We start from the raw sequence: 13,404 nt of genomic DNA, 5'->3' as shown, positions 1-13,404 counted from the left end.
ATAAGGTAATAACGGGTTGTCAAGTCGGATTGCCTTATAACTGGCATCTCAAAGGACATTCGTAAACATGAAGTATACTGCGTGTAAATTTCAAGTCCACTTCCTTGTCGATCTATGGCCATTCAAAAATAGCCGACCTGCTGCTTTGTTTTGTGACGATGTATATATTTTGATAGACGAAAGTAAGAACCGAAGTTCGGACGGATCAGCGGATCAGCGGATCAGCAGATCGGCAAATTAGTAGGCCTACGACTTTAGAAGGAGAGAGTTGTGTATGGAGGTGTCAGGAACTCATAAAGTGTGTGAAATTAACTCAAATCCTGATCAGGTAACAAATTCAATAAATAACGACGAACTGAAACAATAAAGAAAGTCACACCATTCTAAAATTATAAATACGACACATCAAACACTCTCCCTTCAAATTCTTCGAATAATTGTTCCCCTCGATTTTATCTATATACACTTTTACCGTCCGTTTTTATGTTATTGTTACTATTTTGTTTTATTCCTACTCGACTATTGTCTCTTATATCTTTTAACTTATGCACCTGTGCCGTCCACTTATATTTTTTAAACTATCAAACCAAGTTTGTTGGGTTGCGACGTGCAGAGACTATAAATTGGGTATTGGGTACTATTAAATTATAGTTGACTTTTTAAACCAAAATGACCCAAATAAATGCATAATTTTCTCTTTGATCGTCAACAACTATTTCTCGTAATTGTCTATTTATTTCCCTTTCTTTTATATTTGACTTATAATCAATAAGTCAAAATTCATAACAGTTTTTTTTTTCTTGCCAACAACGCGTCGAAATATTTTTGAATTGTAGAAAACGTCGACTTTTGGCAGACGAATGATAGTCGGCCTCTGGAATAGTGTGCTATCTGGGCGTACTTCTCACCTTTTTGGTGCTCTAGTATATCTGCTCGGTGCGCCAGGTTTTCAACCCTGAAATATAGGTATATTAGAACAAGACACGTCGTCACTTCAGTTGCAAAGCTTCGCAAGTGTGCAGACTGCAGTACATATTTGCTTTTTGATAAAAAACATGAGGTTTGTTATTATAATGAATGAGGCATACTTAAACATCACTTTTTATATCATTCAACATACGTTATTGTATTGCGTTAATTCATGCATGTAATGCAGCGTATGGCACATAATATATGTATATGGACATACATGACCTCATTTGTGATTGTCGTCGTAAAAACAAGATAGACTCTTCAGACCTGCGTGAAAATAATATGTTCCAATTTTAGAATTATTTAATAAGACTGGATGTTGTTACGAAATGGTCTGTAGGCCAAAGAAATACTAAGGCGACTATATGGTAAATCGGTAAAAATATTATTAATAATTCGTTTTATGAGGAACTGTAAAAATGACAATATTGTACACAATAATATGAATGATTCAAGATATTTGTATATGTGTATTTGAAATAAGAATATACTCCGTTGTGGTGATTTTTAGTTATTGAAATTTATGTTATATTTGCCAGAAAAACAGGATCGAGAAGAAGGAGACGAAAAGATGTCCGATTATTGTCATCCTTTAGTCATTCCTATAATGCATCTTTTAGTCGAATCTATAAGACATCAAAAAACGGGACATAAGTCGTCTTTTCGTCATCTTTTGGACATCTTTCAGACAATCTTGTGCTGTATGGGAAGCCCCCTCTTTCTTTGCGGGTCGAGAAGAGAATTCACAAGCTTTACATTTAAAGTCATTGATAATTTATCATTTCACGAGTAGTAGTAGTAGTTCCAGAACATATTTTTAGTAATAATTGGGGATGACTGTATGTTGCGATCTGGAAGTGGGTATGAGAGTGAATATAAATACGATGCCGTTCAAGAATTTGTTCGTTGAGATTCTTGTGAATAAAAATAGTAATACAAAAGGCGCCTTTTCTTGTTTCATTGACGTATTTTATTTTAATAATATTCAGCCTTTATTTTTAACTTCAAACTGACGATGGATTGTATTCTATCGTGATTATTACGATAGATTATTTTGCACACTTCCTTGCTCGTTTTTATTCACATTCTTGCTGACTGACTGACTGAATTTTTTTTTGTTCCGCGCATGTCGTTGCACGACGCACGGATAACTCGTATGCTTAAGGCGCATTCGCATTCTGCGCATTTATAAATTCTTGAACCTAATTTACACGAATCGTTTTCAAAGTAATTAATCTTAACACTGTCCAATTTATTTTCGCTGATAACAGCTTGGTTACAGTCGTGCTGCCCCCTCCACGACCTTATGCAGGTTTTCCAAGTTTATGATGCGTTGAATAAAATTCGTGTGCATTCCGGTCTTGTCCAGCTTCGTTCCAATTCCTTCAAGTATTTCTAGTGAATGTGTGGGTTTGACGAATTTGTGTTTGATGTGTAGCACCTGTTTGTATTAAAAATTAGGATATTACGGCACAGCACGAGGCAGATCGGTAACTGACGTTATCCGACGCACACGTTGTACGAATTTTCTCGAGAGCGGCAAAATCAAAGGACTTACATATTATTTAATTATACAGAGACATTGTATTCATAGCGCCGGTATAAAAATGTCAAAGAGAGTCAGCTTTTATAGATTAATAAGTTTCCTTCTTCTGGGTTACGTTTTTTTCATTCTCCTCCAAAGGAATGGCAGACTAATGAAAGATGATATACCACGGATGTTTATGCGAGGATCTTATAAAGTAAGTTCAAGAATTCCTTATTCCCAAATTCAACAGCAACTTTGCCAGATAGTTGACTCAATTTTAAACCCAAAGAATTTACAATTTTGATACAGGGCCGCATACTTACGATTTGACGACTTGGACAATTTAAGCTAGCGAGACAATCGAAAAGACAGTTTTGATACGAACTAATTTGACAAGCTAATTTATAATAAATCTAAAAAGCCGGTCTTCAGGAGTACTATCATTGTTAAAGTTTATAATTAGCTAGAAATAAACTGAATAATCATCGTGTTCCTATTCAATTGAGAAAAATGATAAATTGTGAATACTCAAAAACAAAAATGTATGAAGAATGTTGAATGGTGAACATAAATTTTAACATACTGTTTTTGGTAATGTATCTGATTTAATATTAAATAAAACGAATGTTTCAGACGACGTCGAGTTTTTCCATACTGTTTTTTTATTTTAAATCAAGAGAGTATATCAGATAGAAATCGAATTCTAAGTATGTTTTGTAATTCGCACCGATAAATTAAAAACCATGTACTCACGTACGTGATGAAATCGTGATTTTTTTTTAGAGGCGTTAATACGCATGTATTTTCTTTTAATTGCAGAAGGTAGATGAAATCAAGAAAGCTAATAGTTCAACTACTACCTTAAGTGAAATACAGCAGGTCCTCAATCTACAACGGCGAATAATTCGCAATGAGATGATGGATTACCAATATCCGAACGAAGGATATCAACGTAGAAATGTCACGTGAGGAAATTAATTTTTTATTATCTTTTGTAAATGAAAATTTCAAAATTTATATCGCACTGCAGAAAGCTAAGAGACTTATTGATAGAGGAAAATGGAAACCCGATGAGAAGTGTGATTGTCGCACGTGTTCGCAGTGGAAGTACATTTCTAGGCGATATCGTCGCGGCTCATCCAGCGGTCTTTTATCACTGTGAGCCACTTCTGGACTTTGGTAAAATTCGAATCACAGATCCACCACTGACGAGTCAAGCCTTGAAAAATCTGAAGCGACTACTAAACTGCGAATACACCGATTTGGGTAATGCATGCGCCAGTAACAATTGGATATACCTATGTATTGTAACGTGACATTACGAGCTATTCGGGCAGCGGTCCGGGAAGTTGTCAGAGTCTTAAGTGCTCAGTAGTTAGAGCAATCTCCCGGAAATCGAAAGATCCCGGTTCGAATCCCGGTCCAGCCCAAGCCGTGAACCATTTTGTCCAGGACCATCGGATTGCACGTCAGGGTATACATCTCTATCGCTGTATCAACTTCACTTCTTTGGCCACAATTTTTCTGAAACGTAATGACCGATGACGATGGGAAGATTGACCAGCGTCGATGGTTGTCAAAACCTATTGTTTATCCGTTCGTTCAATTTCTTTGATCCGTAATGGTTCCGAAACTGTTAGATAAATTTGGATACATTATTTTAAACGATCTAGTACCTTCCAAGGCAGGTTTAGGTTCATTTTTTTATGATGTTGGAATTTCCTGTAGCAAAGTGATGTACCTTCAAGGTACATCATTGACACTCGATATCACATCGTTATTTTTTGGACGATAATTTACGTTTGCCTGTTGACGGGATGTCCATGTGTTTTTCATTTCAATTACATATAGTGCATGATATCTGGAACATGAAATTGGTAATGACTCCCTTCATCTTCCTTATCTGCAGAATTCATAGACGTTCGAAAACATGCTGTGAGACACTTTTTGCTTCACATATAATTCACTGTACGACGGATAAATTTCAACTACAATTCTTAAATAGTCGAAGATGATATGTTACGCATCACGAAATCTTGTGACCGATTGACTTTTGCAGATCACTACATAGAACATGGGAAAACTGAGTATTGGAATATTAGGTTTAACACTCCTCTGTGGACGCAGTGCCAAGCGCACCCGAGCATATGCCACGATTACAGATTTCTCAGCGGAATGTGTAACCTTTTTCCATTTCAATCAATGAAGATCGCTCGCCTCAGACTACACATTGCAAAAGAGCTTCTCGATGATAAAAAGTCAGTAAAATAATCAATTTTTCTTGCGTTCAATATTTTTACTACAGTTTGTGCGCACAATTGTTTACCAGATTGGCTGTAAGATTGGTACTTCTGGTAAGGGATCCCCGTGGGATTCTTCAGTCGAGACAACGTACTTCATTTTGTCGGAAGAATCCGGATTGTTTGGATCCAGGTTTACTTTGCGCGGACTTGGTAGCAGATTATAACTCCGCGGTGGAACTGCAAAAGAAATATCCTTCTACATTTAGGTACGCGATTTCAGAAAATTATCGTCGTTCCGTGATCACGGATCTATAAATGCTTCCATAGTCACTTACAGCATTTTTTTTTCACGTATCATCATAAAATTTATGACAAGAGAAACGCTTTTCAGTAAAATATCACCATCCAGAGTAGTCACGCGAATAGAATTCATGCGGTGGACAGCATGCGACAGAAATGAAAAGATACGATACATATAAAGATGTCGTATTAGTTCATCATAGGTTTTCCAAATTTACATCTGAAAATTCAATATCATGTGCTATAAATGATGATGAAGTCCTAAGATAAATAGCATTGTCTCATAAATCTTACAGTAGGACAATCGAAACGTGAATTATACCCATAACTTTAGCGAAGCTTGGAAGCTGCTATACACGATTATAAATCATGGTTGAAACAATACAATCCAATCGTGACTAACAATAAGTTGATATAAAATGTCCGATGCATGATTAATTTTATCATTGATGTCGTCGTTATAGGGTGATACGGTACGAAGATCTCTCTGTTGCTCCATATAAGCAGGTAGAAGAACTTCTCAAATTTTACGGACTTGATTTTCATCCAAAGGTCAAAAAGTATGTGGATACTCACACGAAAAATGACGCCGGCGACGTATACAGTACATACAGAAATTCTAAAAAAGCTCCCTTTCACTGGAGAACAGATTTGGAATTTGAAGAAGTCGAAGAGATACAACGTAATTGCCTCGTGGCAATGAAACACTGGGGTTACGTGCCAGCATTGAACATTTCTCATCAAAGAGAATTCAATCCCGTAACAGACTATAAGTTGCACTAGTAAAATAATATCAAAGTCTGTAAGGATATCAGAATGATTTTCAAAGATAAATATGCAATACATTTTAGATGCTACCCTTATAGTAGTTATTATGTTATAATAATAATTACAATATAAATGATACATTTGCCAATACAGATAATTATATGTTTGAACGCTTTGTTGAAGTTTGTGTGCACGGTCTTATGCCTTGATTATAGTTTCATTAGAAAAATGTCTTTAGTTACCACCATGCACAGTAAGAGTTACCGTGTCGGTCAAACTTCAAGATAAGTGATACGAGTTCGGGCGTCATTTAATAAAATGTTCAGTATCGTTTGTACGATCTACTTTACAATTAACTTATCACCACGAAGATAATTTTACAAAAAGTGTTTTTTAGAGCACAGTCCCAAGTCATTCCGAGGATGCATTCCAGTACTGCGATTCTCGTACCACTCTCGGTAACTAACGACGTCGTTAAGCTAACGACAGCCAATGGCAAGGACGATCCTGGGAAAAAACGCAACTCTCATCGGCTGTCGTTAGCCTAACGACAGTGGTACGGGAATCGCAGTACAGAGCTACATCTAGACATATCAAGTTTAGACGTACTGCATTTGTTCTGGATTAATCTTGTGCGCTGTGTGAACGTACTTTTCAGAGATTTCTTCAAGAATTATTGACTTTCGTAACGTCATTCTTTATTTACGTCATTTATAAAATAAATCAGGATGTAACAACCTACTATATGTAATAACCTACTTTCTAAGTCCTTTATAAATAACTCTAGCTCTAAAAAAAATTCTATGTAAACCCCAACTCCACGTCCATTCCAAAAATATCCATCTCTCTGCGCACTCATTTCTTCCCCCCTCTTATCCGAAAGCCTTTGCATTTCATTAGAACCAAACAATCTGGACTTCCCGATCATTTCCGTAATGTTCTAGAAGCGAATAAGCGTAACCCAGGCCGTAACATTTTTATTGCCATTTTATGTGTGGTAATTACTTGTGGTATAAGTATAGTGAATTTGAAACTGCCGAACAAACCAGCATAAAAACTCAATTTAGTTAGTAATTTAGTACTTTAGTAAGCACTCCTTATTGCGGATTGTGCGTTTTTTTTACTCTTTGTGCATTAGATCTTTGTTCTAGATTCTCTGATTTGCTGTAAGTAATTTACTCATGGTTTACCAGTGAGTTAACTGTGTTCACGTTAAAATGTTCAACCTGGCAATCTTTTATGGGCTAATCGGCTTGGGATCTCTATGTTTGGGGATTTTTGCTTACGACCAATTGTACGGCAGCACACTGAAACATCCAGAAGAAGGGTTAGGAGTGGGAAGATCCTGGAAGGTGAGTTCAATGATTGTTATTCAAATTATATTATGCTTCAGTTTCTAGGACGGAAGAAAAATTAAGATTAACGCACCGTGATATTAGGACTTCTGTATATTTCAAATTAATTAACCTGATAGTGAACGTGATTCATTAATTTTGCTACAATAATTGCAGAAAAAAAAATAAGGATTTTTCGAATGAGATGAAGCCCAGTTAGTTTGTACTCGTTCCTGTATAAAATTCACGTACCAAATAAAAAATTCTGAAATTGTAGCATTCCCGTTGATATAATAATTTCGCGTCGGACTTTTTCATGTATCTCTTTTCGATTCTGAAATATTCGCCTGGGGCGATTAAAATAGACTACAACGAATAATGATTGCAGCATAAGATTTATCGCCAACTCAAATTCGGGCACATTTTTCAAATGTCCGGACAATGGGATAAGTTCTGATCGCGCACAGTTTACCTTACTGTTGGAGTGATTTTACACTGTGTGGTACATTTTGTTCGTGGCCTTTAAATTAATTTTTGAAATGACTATGTTTATGGATGAAAAACAGTATCTCAACATATAATTGTATCAAACTAACTCCTCACAGTGAACCAAGCTAAATTACAATGAATTGTATTTCTCACTGATATATTGAAAGCCACTTACTCAATTATGTAACGAATTATTTCTTTGTTCAATTCCTAAAACATAGGTAATTTCTATTAATTACAGGACGCAGGTGAAATCGGGGAAACCGATGATTCACTTGCTACGTTAAGTGAAATACAGCAGGTCATCGATCTGCAACGAAGAATCATTCACGATCAGATGATAGATTACCAATATCCTAACGGAAGATATAATATAAGTGCAAGGTAAAAGAATTACGCTTATACCGTTTCTTTATAACGCCCCAATTCTACGACATTCCGAATTTCATAATTTGACAATGATAATCCATGCTGTGTTACAGCAAACTCGAAGACCTGGTGATTGAGAGAAATGGAAACCCGATTAGAAGTGTCGTAGTATCAACCTGGCGTAGTGGGAGTACATTTTTTGGCGATATTTTTACGGCAAGTCCGGGGCTCTTTTACCACTTCGAACCACTTGTTGATTTTGGCATTAATAAAATCAGAGGCCCCCCGCTTGCCAGTCAAGCTTTGAAAAATCTCAAGGCGCTATTTAGTTGCGATTATTCAAGCTTAGGTAATGCTTATAGAACGATATTAATTTCGATGAAGTTTTCTTGACCGATGTTGAGAATATGAATGTAACGAAATCTTGGGTGTTTCGGTCAACTTTCAATACAATATTTTATTAAGACTTCTACAGAAAATATACAAGTCTAATTTTCAACTGATGATGGCCGGCCATGCACGACCGAAACGTCTTAATAAAATATTATATTGAAAATTGACCGAAACTCACAATATTTCGTTACCTTCGTATTCAGATATTAATTTCATCGTTATATACCATGTGTAATAAATATAAGTCATCTTTTTGTACCTACTGGCGAGTAGCATCCAGTGTCTTACACTCTTTGTCCGTGGCCTACCTAATAGGGTTGCACTTGCCAGTTAAAGCAACGTCAATCAAGGCATTTTCCAATTTCATTTTTCAAATTAATATTCATAAAAAATACTGTGAAACATTTTTCATTCATATCTATATTCATTAGGTTGGTCCTTATTTAGGGTGTTTTCGAAAATTCCTGCGGATAAGGCGAAAAAAGTTTGCAAAAAAATCAAAAAAAATGTACGCAAAACTTGAAGCCTGTAGGTTAACTCTAAGAACTGCCTCTTATCCGCAGGAATTTTCGAAAACACACTAAATAAGGACCACCCTTATATTCATTCAGGTAAATTCGAGCTGCAATAATTGTATTTTCGAAGACGATATATTATGCATGAAAATAATATTACAATTACATCATTTTTTCAGATCGTTATTTAGAACGTGTGAAAAATCGAACTTACATTTTTCGGGCTAATCCACCTCTTTGGGCTCAATGCCAAGCTCACCCAAGCATCTGCTACAATCACAAATTCCTGAGCGAAATGTGTAAACTCTTCCCATTTCAGTTGATGAAGATTCTCCGCCCGACGTTGCATATTGCACAAGAGCTTCTTGCCGATGAAAAGTGAGAGAAATAATCGGGCACTGCGGAATCTCGTATCACCATTTGATTACTGAAAGAATCACCGATTATCTTGCAACCTTTCGAGGTAATTTTACTCGTCAGAATTATTACTGACAATTGATTTCCAGGTTGGGTGTGAGATTGGTTTTTCTGACCAGGGATCCCCGAGGAGTTTTTCAGTCAAGAAAACATCGTTCGTTTTGTCAAGAAGGTTTAGATTGTTCAGATCCAAGTTTACTTTGTAAAGACATGGTATCAGATTACAACACCGCGGTAGAACTGCAAAAGAAATATCCCTCCACATTCAGGTATGCACGTTTTTCGATTTCCTTCATATAGTTGTACACGACGACAAAGAATAGGAGTGGCTATAACTGTATCCGAATGCTTCATTGGTTACAAAATTTTTTTTTTTCAAATTTGATCCAAATAAATTATTGCAATTAAAACATTTTCCACGAAATCCTTTACTTCTGGAGTATTAACTTGAATTAAATTCATGAAAGGTTTTTTTTCTACGAGCTCCCACTATTCATACATGTGTACTATAATTGTGCAAATTACTATTATTGCAGGGTGTTACGATACGAAGATCTCTCTTTAGAGCCACATAAAGAAGTGAAAAAACTTATCGAATTTTATGGACTCGATTTTCATCCAAACATTAAAAAGTATATAGATACTCACACGAAATATGACTTCGGTGATCCGTATACTACATTCAGAGATTCAAAGATCGCTCCCTTCCACTGGAGGACGGAATTAGAATTTGAAGAAGTCGAAGAGATACAACGAAATTGTTTCGTGCCAATGAAACACTGGGGTTACGTGCCAGCATTGAACATTTCTCATCAAAGAGAATTCAATCCCGTAACAAACTATATGCCACACTTGTAAGATGGGTGGCGAAGGCTGTAACGACGTCATAATGTTATTGCAAGTTAATTGTACAGATCGAATGAGAGTTACAAATTAAGAGAGTAACAAAAAAGAAATGGCATGACTCCTGTGAAATGGCGACAGTAAGTTCATAGAAATCATGCCATTTCCTTATCTTTCCATTAAATGGTTATGTTTCAACGTGGTTTTATTCAGAATTGCATGTAGAATGGAGCTGTTATGTTCTTCTTGCGTTCAAGATACGTGGACCTGGGTGGTCCGAGATATGTACGACAATGTCGAAATCAACTAGGACACTCCGTTGAGCAGATTACTCGAGGTTATCGGCATAGCAATCAACTTGTAAAAAAATTCAAAAATTTTGTGAACTCGAAACGAGCAGCTTGCCTTCGAAGAGCCCACACATTTGTCTTTCGAAAAGTAGCAATGAATATAACACGAAAATGAAAGAATGATAAGCAAGAATATGAGGGGAACAAAAATAAACATCGCGATATTATAACTGCATGCGTCTTATTGTGCAAATTGATATATGCATATCATTCAAGTCAAGTAAATTCATAATTTTTACTCAATTAAAGTTTACCAATGTATAAATCAGTCACCTCTTACTTCTGGAATCATAAGCCTTGAAACGTTTGCATAAGAGATAAACACTAATTGAGATATCGCGCACGAGTATTTACAAGTACCACTTTCGAGTAGTGGAAGAAAATCGGAATTAAGGATCTCATGATTCAGAATGCAGTAACAGTGAAACAGTGTTGGCCTCAATTTGTTACAAGGTCCTTATGACGACGTTACGTTACCACAAACAGATGTTTTACAACTAATTTTTAACTTTTCACTCTTATAGTTGTTTTGGAAGAAAAAAAGAGAAAGCAAAGTTATTACCATCACCTCGGAAATGAAAAGTTTCGTTTTCACCAGAACTCGACGTTTTAAGGCCTACAGAATCATTTCCGACATTTTTCAGATGCATGTCCGTATGAGTCTGTGTGTAACCAATTCTTTGTCCAACGACGTTTCGAGACCGAATGAACGGATTTGAATGATCTTAGTCTCAATTGACGGGACTTTGCTGCACTCATAACTGATTAGAATTTAGGTCCAATCAGTCCGGCAGTTTTCAAGTTATTCGAATAACAAAATTTGACAAAATATAAATTCATATTGATACTTACTCGCGTGTTCGATTATTAGATGTATTTTACAATAATTGCACACGTCTCTTAATTTTTAATATCTTACATGCTTGTGACGCGAACAATCTGTTTTTAAGTATGTGCATCATACGAGATTTAACACAGACCCTTGTAATAAGCAATAGCTCGAGGCAGCAATCGAACGATAAAAAATACATCAAATGGCCCAAATACAGGTATATTTATAATATATTTATAGCATTCTATAGCTGATTTACAATTTATGCAGTGATATTGCAACGTAATTTTTCAATCCAGTTTATGGTACTAAAAAATTAATTTTCCATTAAAAAGGTGGTCATACTGTTTGCCAATCGTACATCGATGCAAAAAATGTCATGGCGGTAGTGGCTAAATATTTTATAAGGTCGTGTTATACGAGCACAATATTTGAATCATTATTGCACATCCGTAAAAACGGTGGATATTCGCTAGTTAAGTTTCCTTTGCCTTGACTGTCGCGTAAAAAAATCGTTAGTCACTGCCGTATGCTACAATAATTATTCTGCCAGTTAAAGGGTAAGATAAGTTATACAAGTACATGGCCATAATATTGAATAATGAAACGAGCACTATCTCTCGAACGGTATGCTCAACAATTTAATTGATACATCACCATGATGTTAATTGTACAAGATTTTAGACGACATTTACCATTTGTACTTGTACTTGCATTGTAGAGACAGTTGGATTGTTAATTTACAGACAAGTCGAGTTTGTGGAAAACCCTGAAATTATGTGCTCTGTAACTTCTCACTTTTCAGATATTGATTCGTAAATTATTGCTCATTTATTCTTATTTATCTCACGTAATTCGTAAACAAATGTGCTTCAATTTTATTCAACTTTACAATCACGAAATCAATTCTCTACCAGGGGATTCAGCTGTCAATTTTATTATCCTCGTACGATTGCAAAACAGCGCCAATTTTGCGATAGGAGGAACGAAGTGCGAAATACTTCATCGTTGCAATCAATTGCGTACACACTGCTTCACTGCACGGTCTTCTCTAGTTTTATTTTGTCATACGTGATTTTTTCATTGTTCATCAGTTTGAATTCTCGACTGGTGTTTCTAAGTTTCTTTCACGTCGGACTAGTCAGAGGGAAACTTTAAATGATAATGGGCCATTTCTTATTCCACCTGCGAAGCCGTAAGTGGGTATAGATATAAGCCGAACGGTTGAATTTTGAAAGATCATCGAACTGATCGATCCACCTTAATAACCTGGCAATCGAACACGAGTTTTAAGTAAATTTCATCATTACCATTTATACTTTGGAATATTTATACTCAATGATAAATAACCATTACAAAAACTACGTGTGAAAATAATTTTCGCGGGGCATTTATTTCAATCATTTACAAGCCGGCCCTCGATCGCTCATTTTCCCTTCAACCAAATAAATGATCATGATTTTTTTCAACTTTGAAAGTTTTTCGTACCTCTCATACATCCTTAGTTTTCCTAAGAGATAATCTTATCTTGCTTTCACGTGAGCCGTATTATAAGGCTTATTCGTTTGTGTCACGTCGCTGCCTGGCTACGGACTTGTCAATGATATCATCAAAATTATAATTGATCTGACTTAATACCGATAAAAGCGGTACACACGTGGAAACTCTCGGCACAAAAATGACGAATAGCTAAAGTTCTGTGCACTTTGGGCCTCTTTTTCATCATTTTTACATGACATGATTCACCCAACACTTGTTATCACTGTGAAAAGATTATCACACGGTGAACTTTAGTTCGCTGTTTAATAATTTCACACCGATGTACCAGAAAAAAGATCATTTGAGCAAACAAATGATTCACAATAATTGTTCCACGATATTTCTTTCAATCAATAAGTCTTTTGCCCTATGACGGTCACATGCGTCTTGGATCGGCACTTATGTTCAAATCCCATGGTGAATATGCTTTAATCCGATTACACAAAAGATTGGTTTCACAAGTGACTTGCATAATTTTACAATGAATAATGTTCGCAGCTCAATAGGAATAG

The 13,404-nt window shown here is 35.9% G+C and overlaps 1 protein-coding gene and 1 long non-coding RNA gene across 5 annotated transcripts; one reads left to right on the top strand and one right to left on the bottom strand.

Moving 5' to 3' along the window:
- Nucleotides 1-702: 702 nt before the first annotated feature.
- LOC124213782 (uncharacterized) lies at nt 703-2,198 on the bottom strand. Its single transcript, XR_006881970.2, has 3 exons — nt 1,509-2,198; nt 1,121-1,239; nt 703-955 (listed from the first exon to the last, which is right to left on the bottom strand). It is a non-coding gene; the product is annotated as an uncharacterized lncRNA (long non-coding RNA).
- Nucleotides 2,199-5,846: 3,648 nt separating this feature from the next.
- On the top strand, nt 5,847-12,822 carry LOC124213778 (carbohydrate sulfotransferase 4-like). Of its 4 annotated transcripts, none has more exons than XM_069134076.1 (7): nt 5,847-6,558; nt 6,963-7,163; nt 7,876-8,018; nt 8,117-8,352; nt 9,091-9,289; nt 9,418-9,597; nt 9,865-12,822. In XM_069134076.1, the coding sequence occupies exons 2-7, from the start codon at nt 7,029-7,031 to the stop codon at nt 10,184-10,186; spliced, it is 1,215 nt and encodes a 404-aa protein (XP_068990177.1). In that variant the 5' UTR covers nt 5,847-6,558; nt 6,963-7,028; the 3' UTR covers nt 10,187-12,822. The 4 variants fall into 4 exon arrangements, with proteins under 4 accessions (XP_068990177.1, XP_068990176.1, XP_068990175.1 ...); XM_069134075.1 differs by lacking the exon at nt 5,847-6,558 and adding an exon at nt 6,647-6,808; XM_069134074.1 differs by lacking the exon at nt 5,847-6,558 and adding an exon at nt 6,647-6,877.
- Nucleotides 12,823-13,404: the final 582 nt, after the last annotated feature.

The sequence above is a fragment of the Neodiprion pinetum genome, chromosome 3 (genome assembly GCF_021155775.2).
Source record: "Neodiprion pinetum isolate iyNeoPine1 chromosome 3, iyNeoPine1.2, whole genome shotgun sequence".
Taxonomy (NCBI): Eukaryota; Metazoa; Arthropoda; class Insecta; order Hymenoptera; family Diprionidae; genus Neodiprion; species Neodiprion pinetum.
Note: the sequence above shows the minus strand (reverse complement) of the source record. Positions and strands in the feature narration are given on the sequence as shown.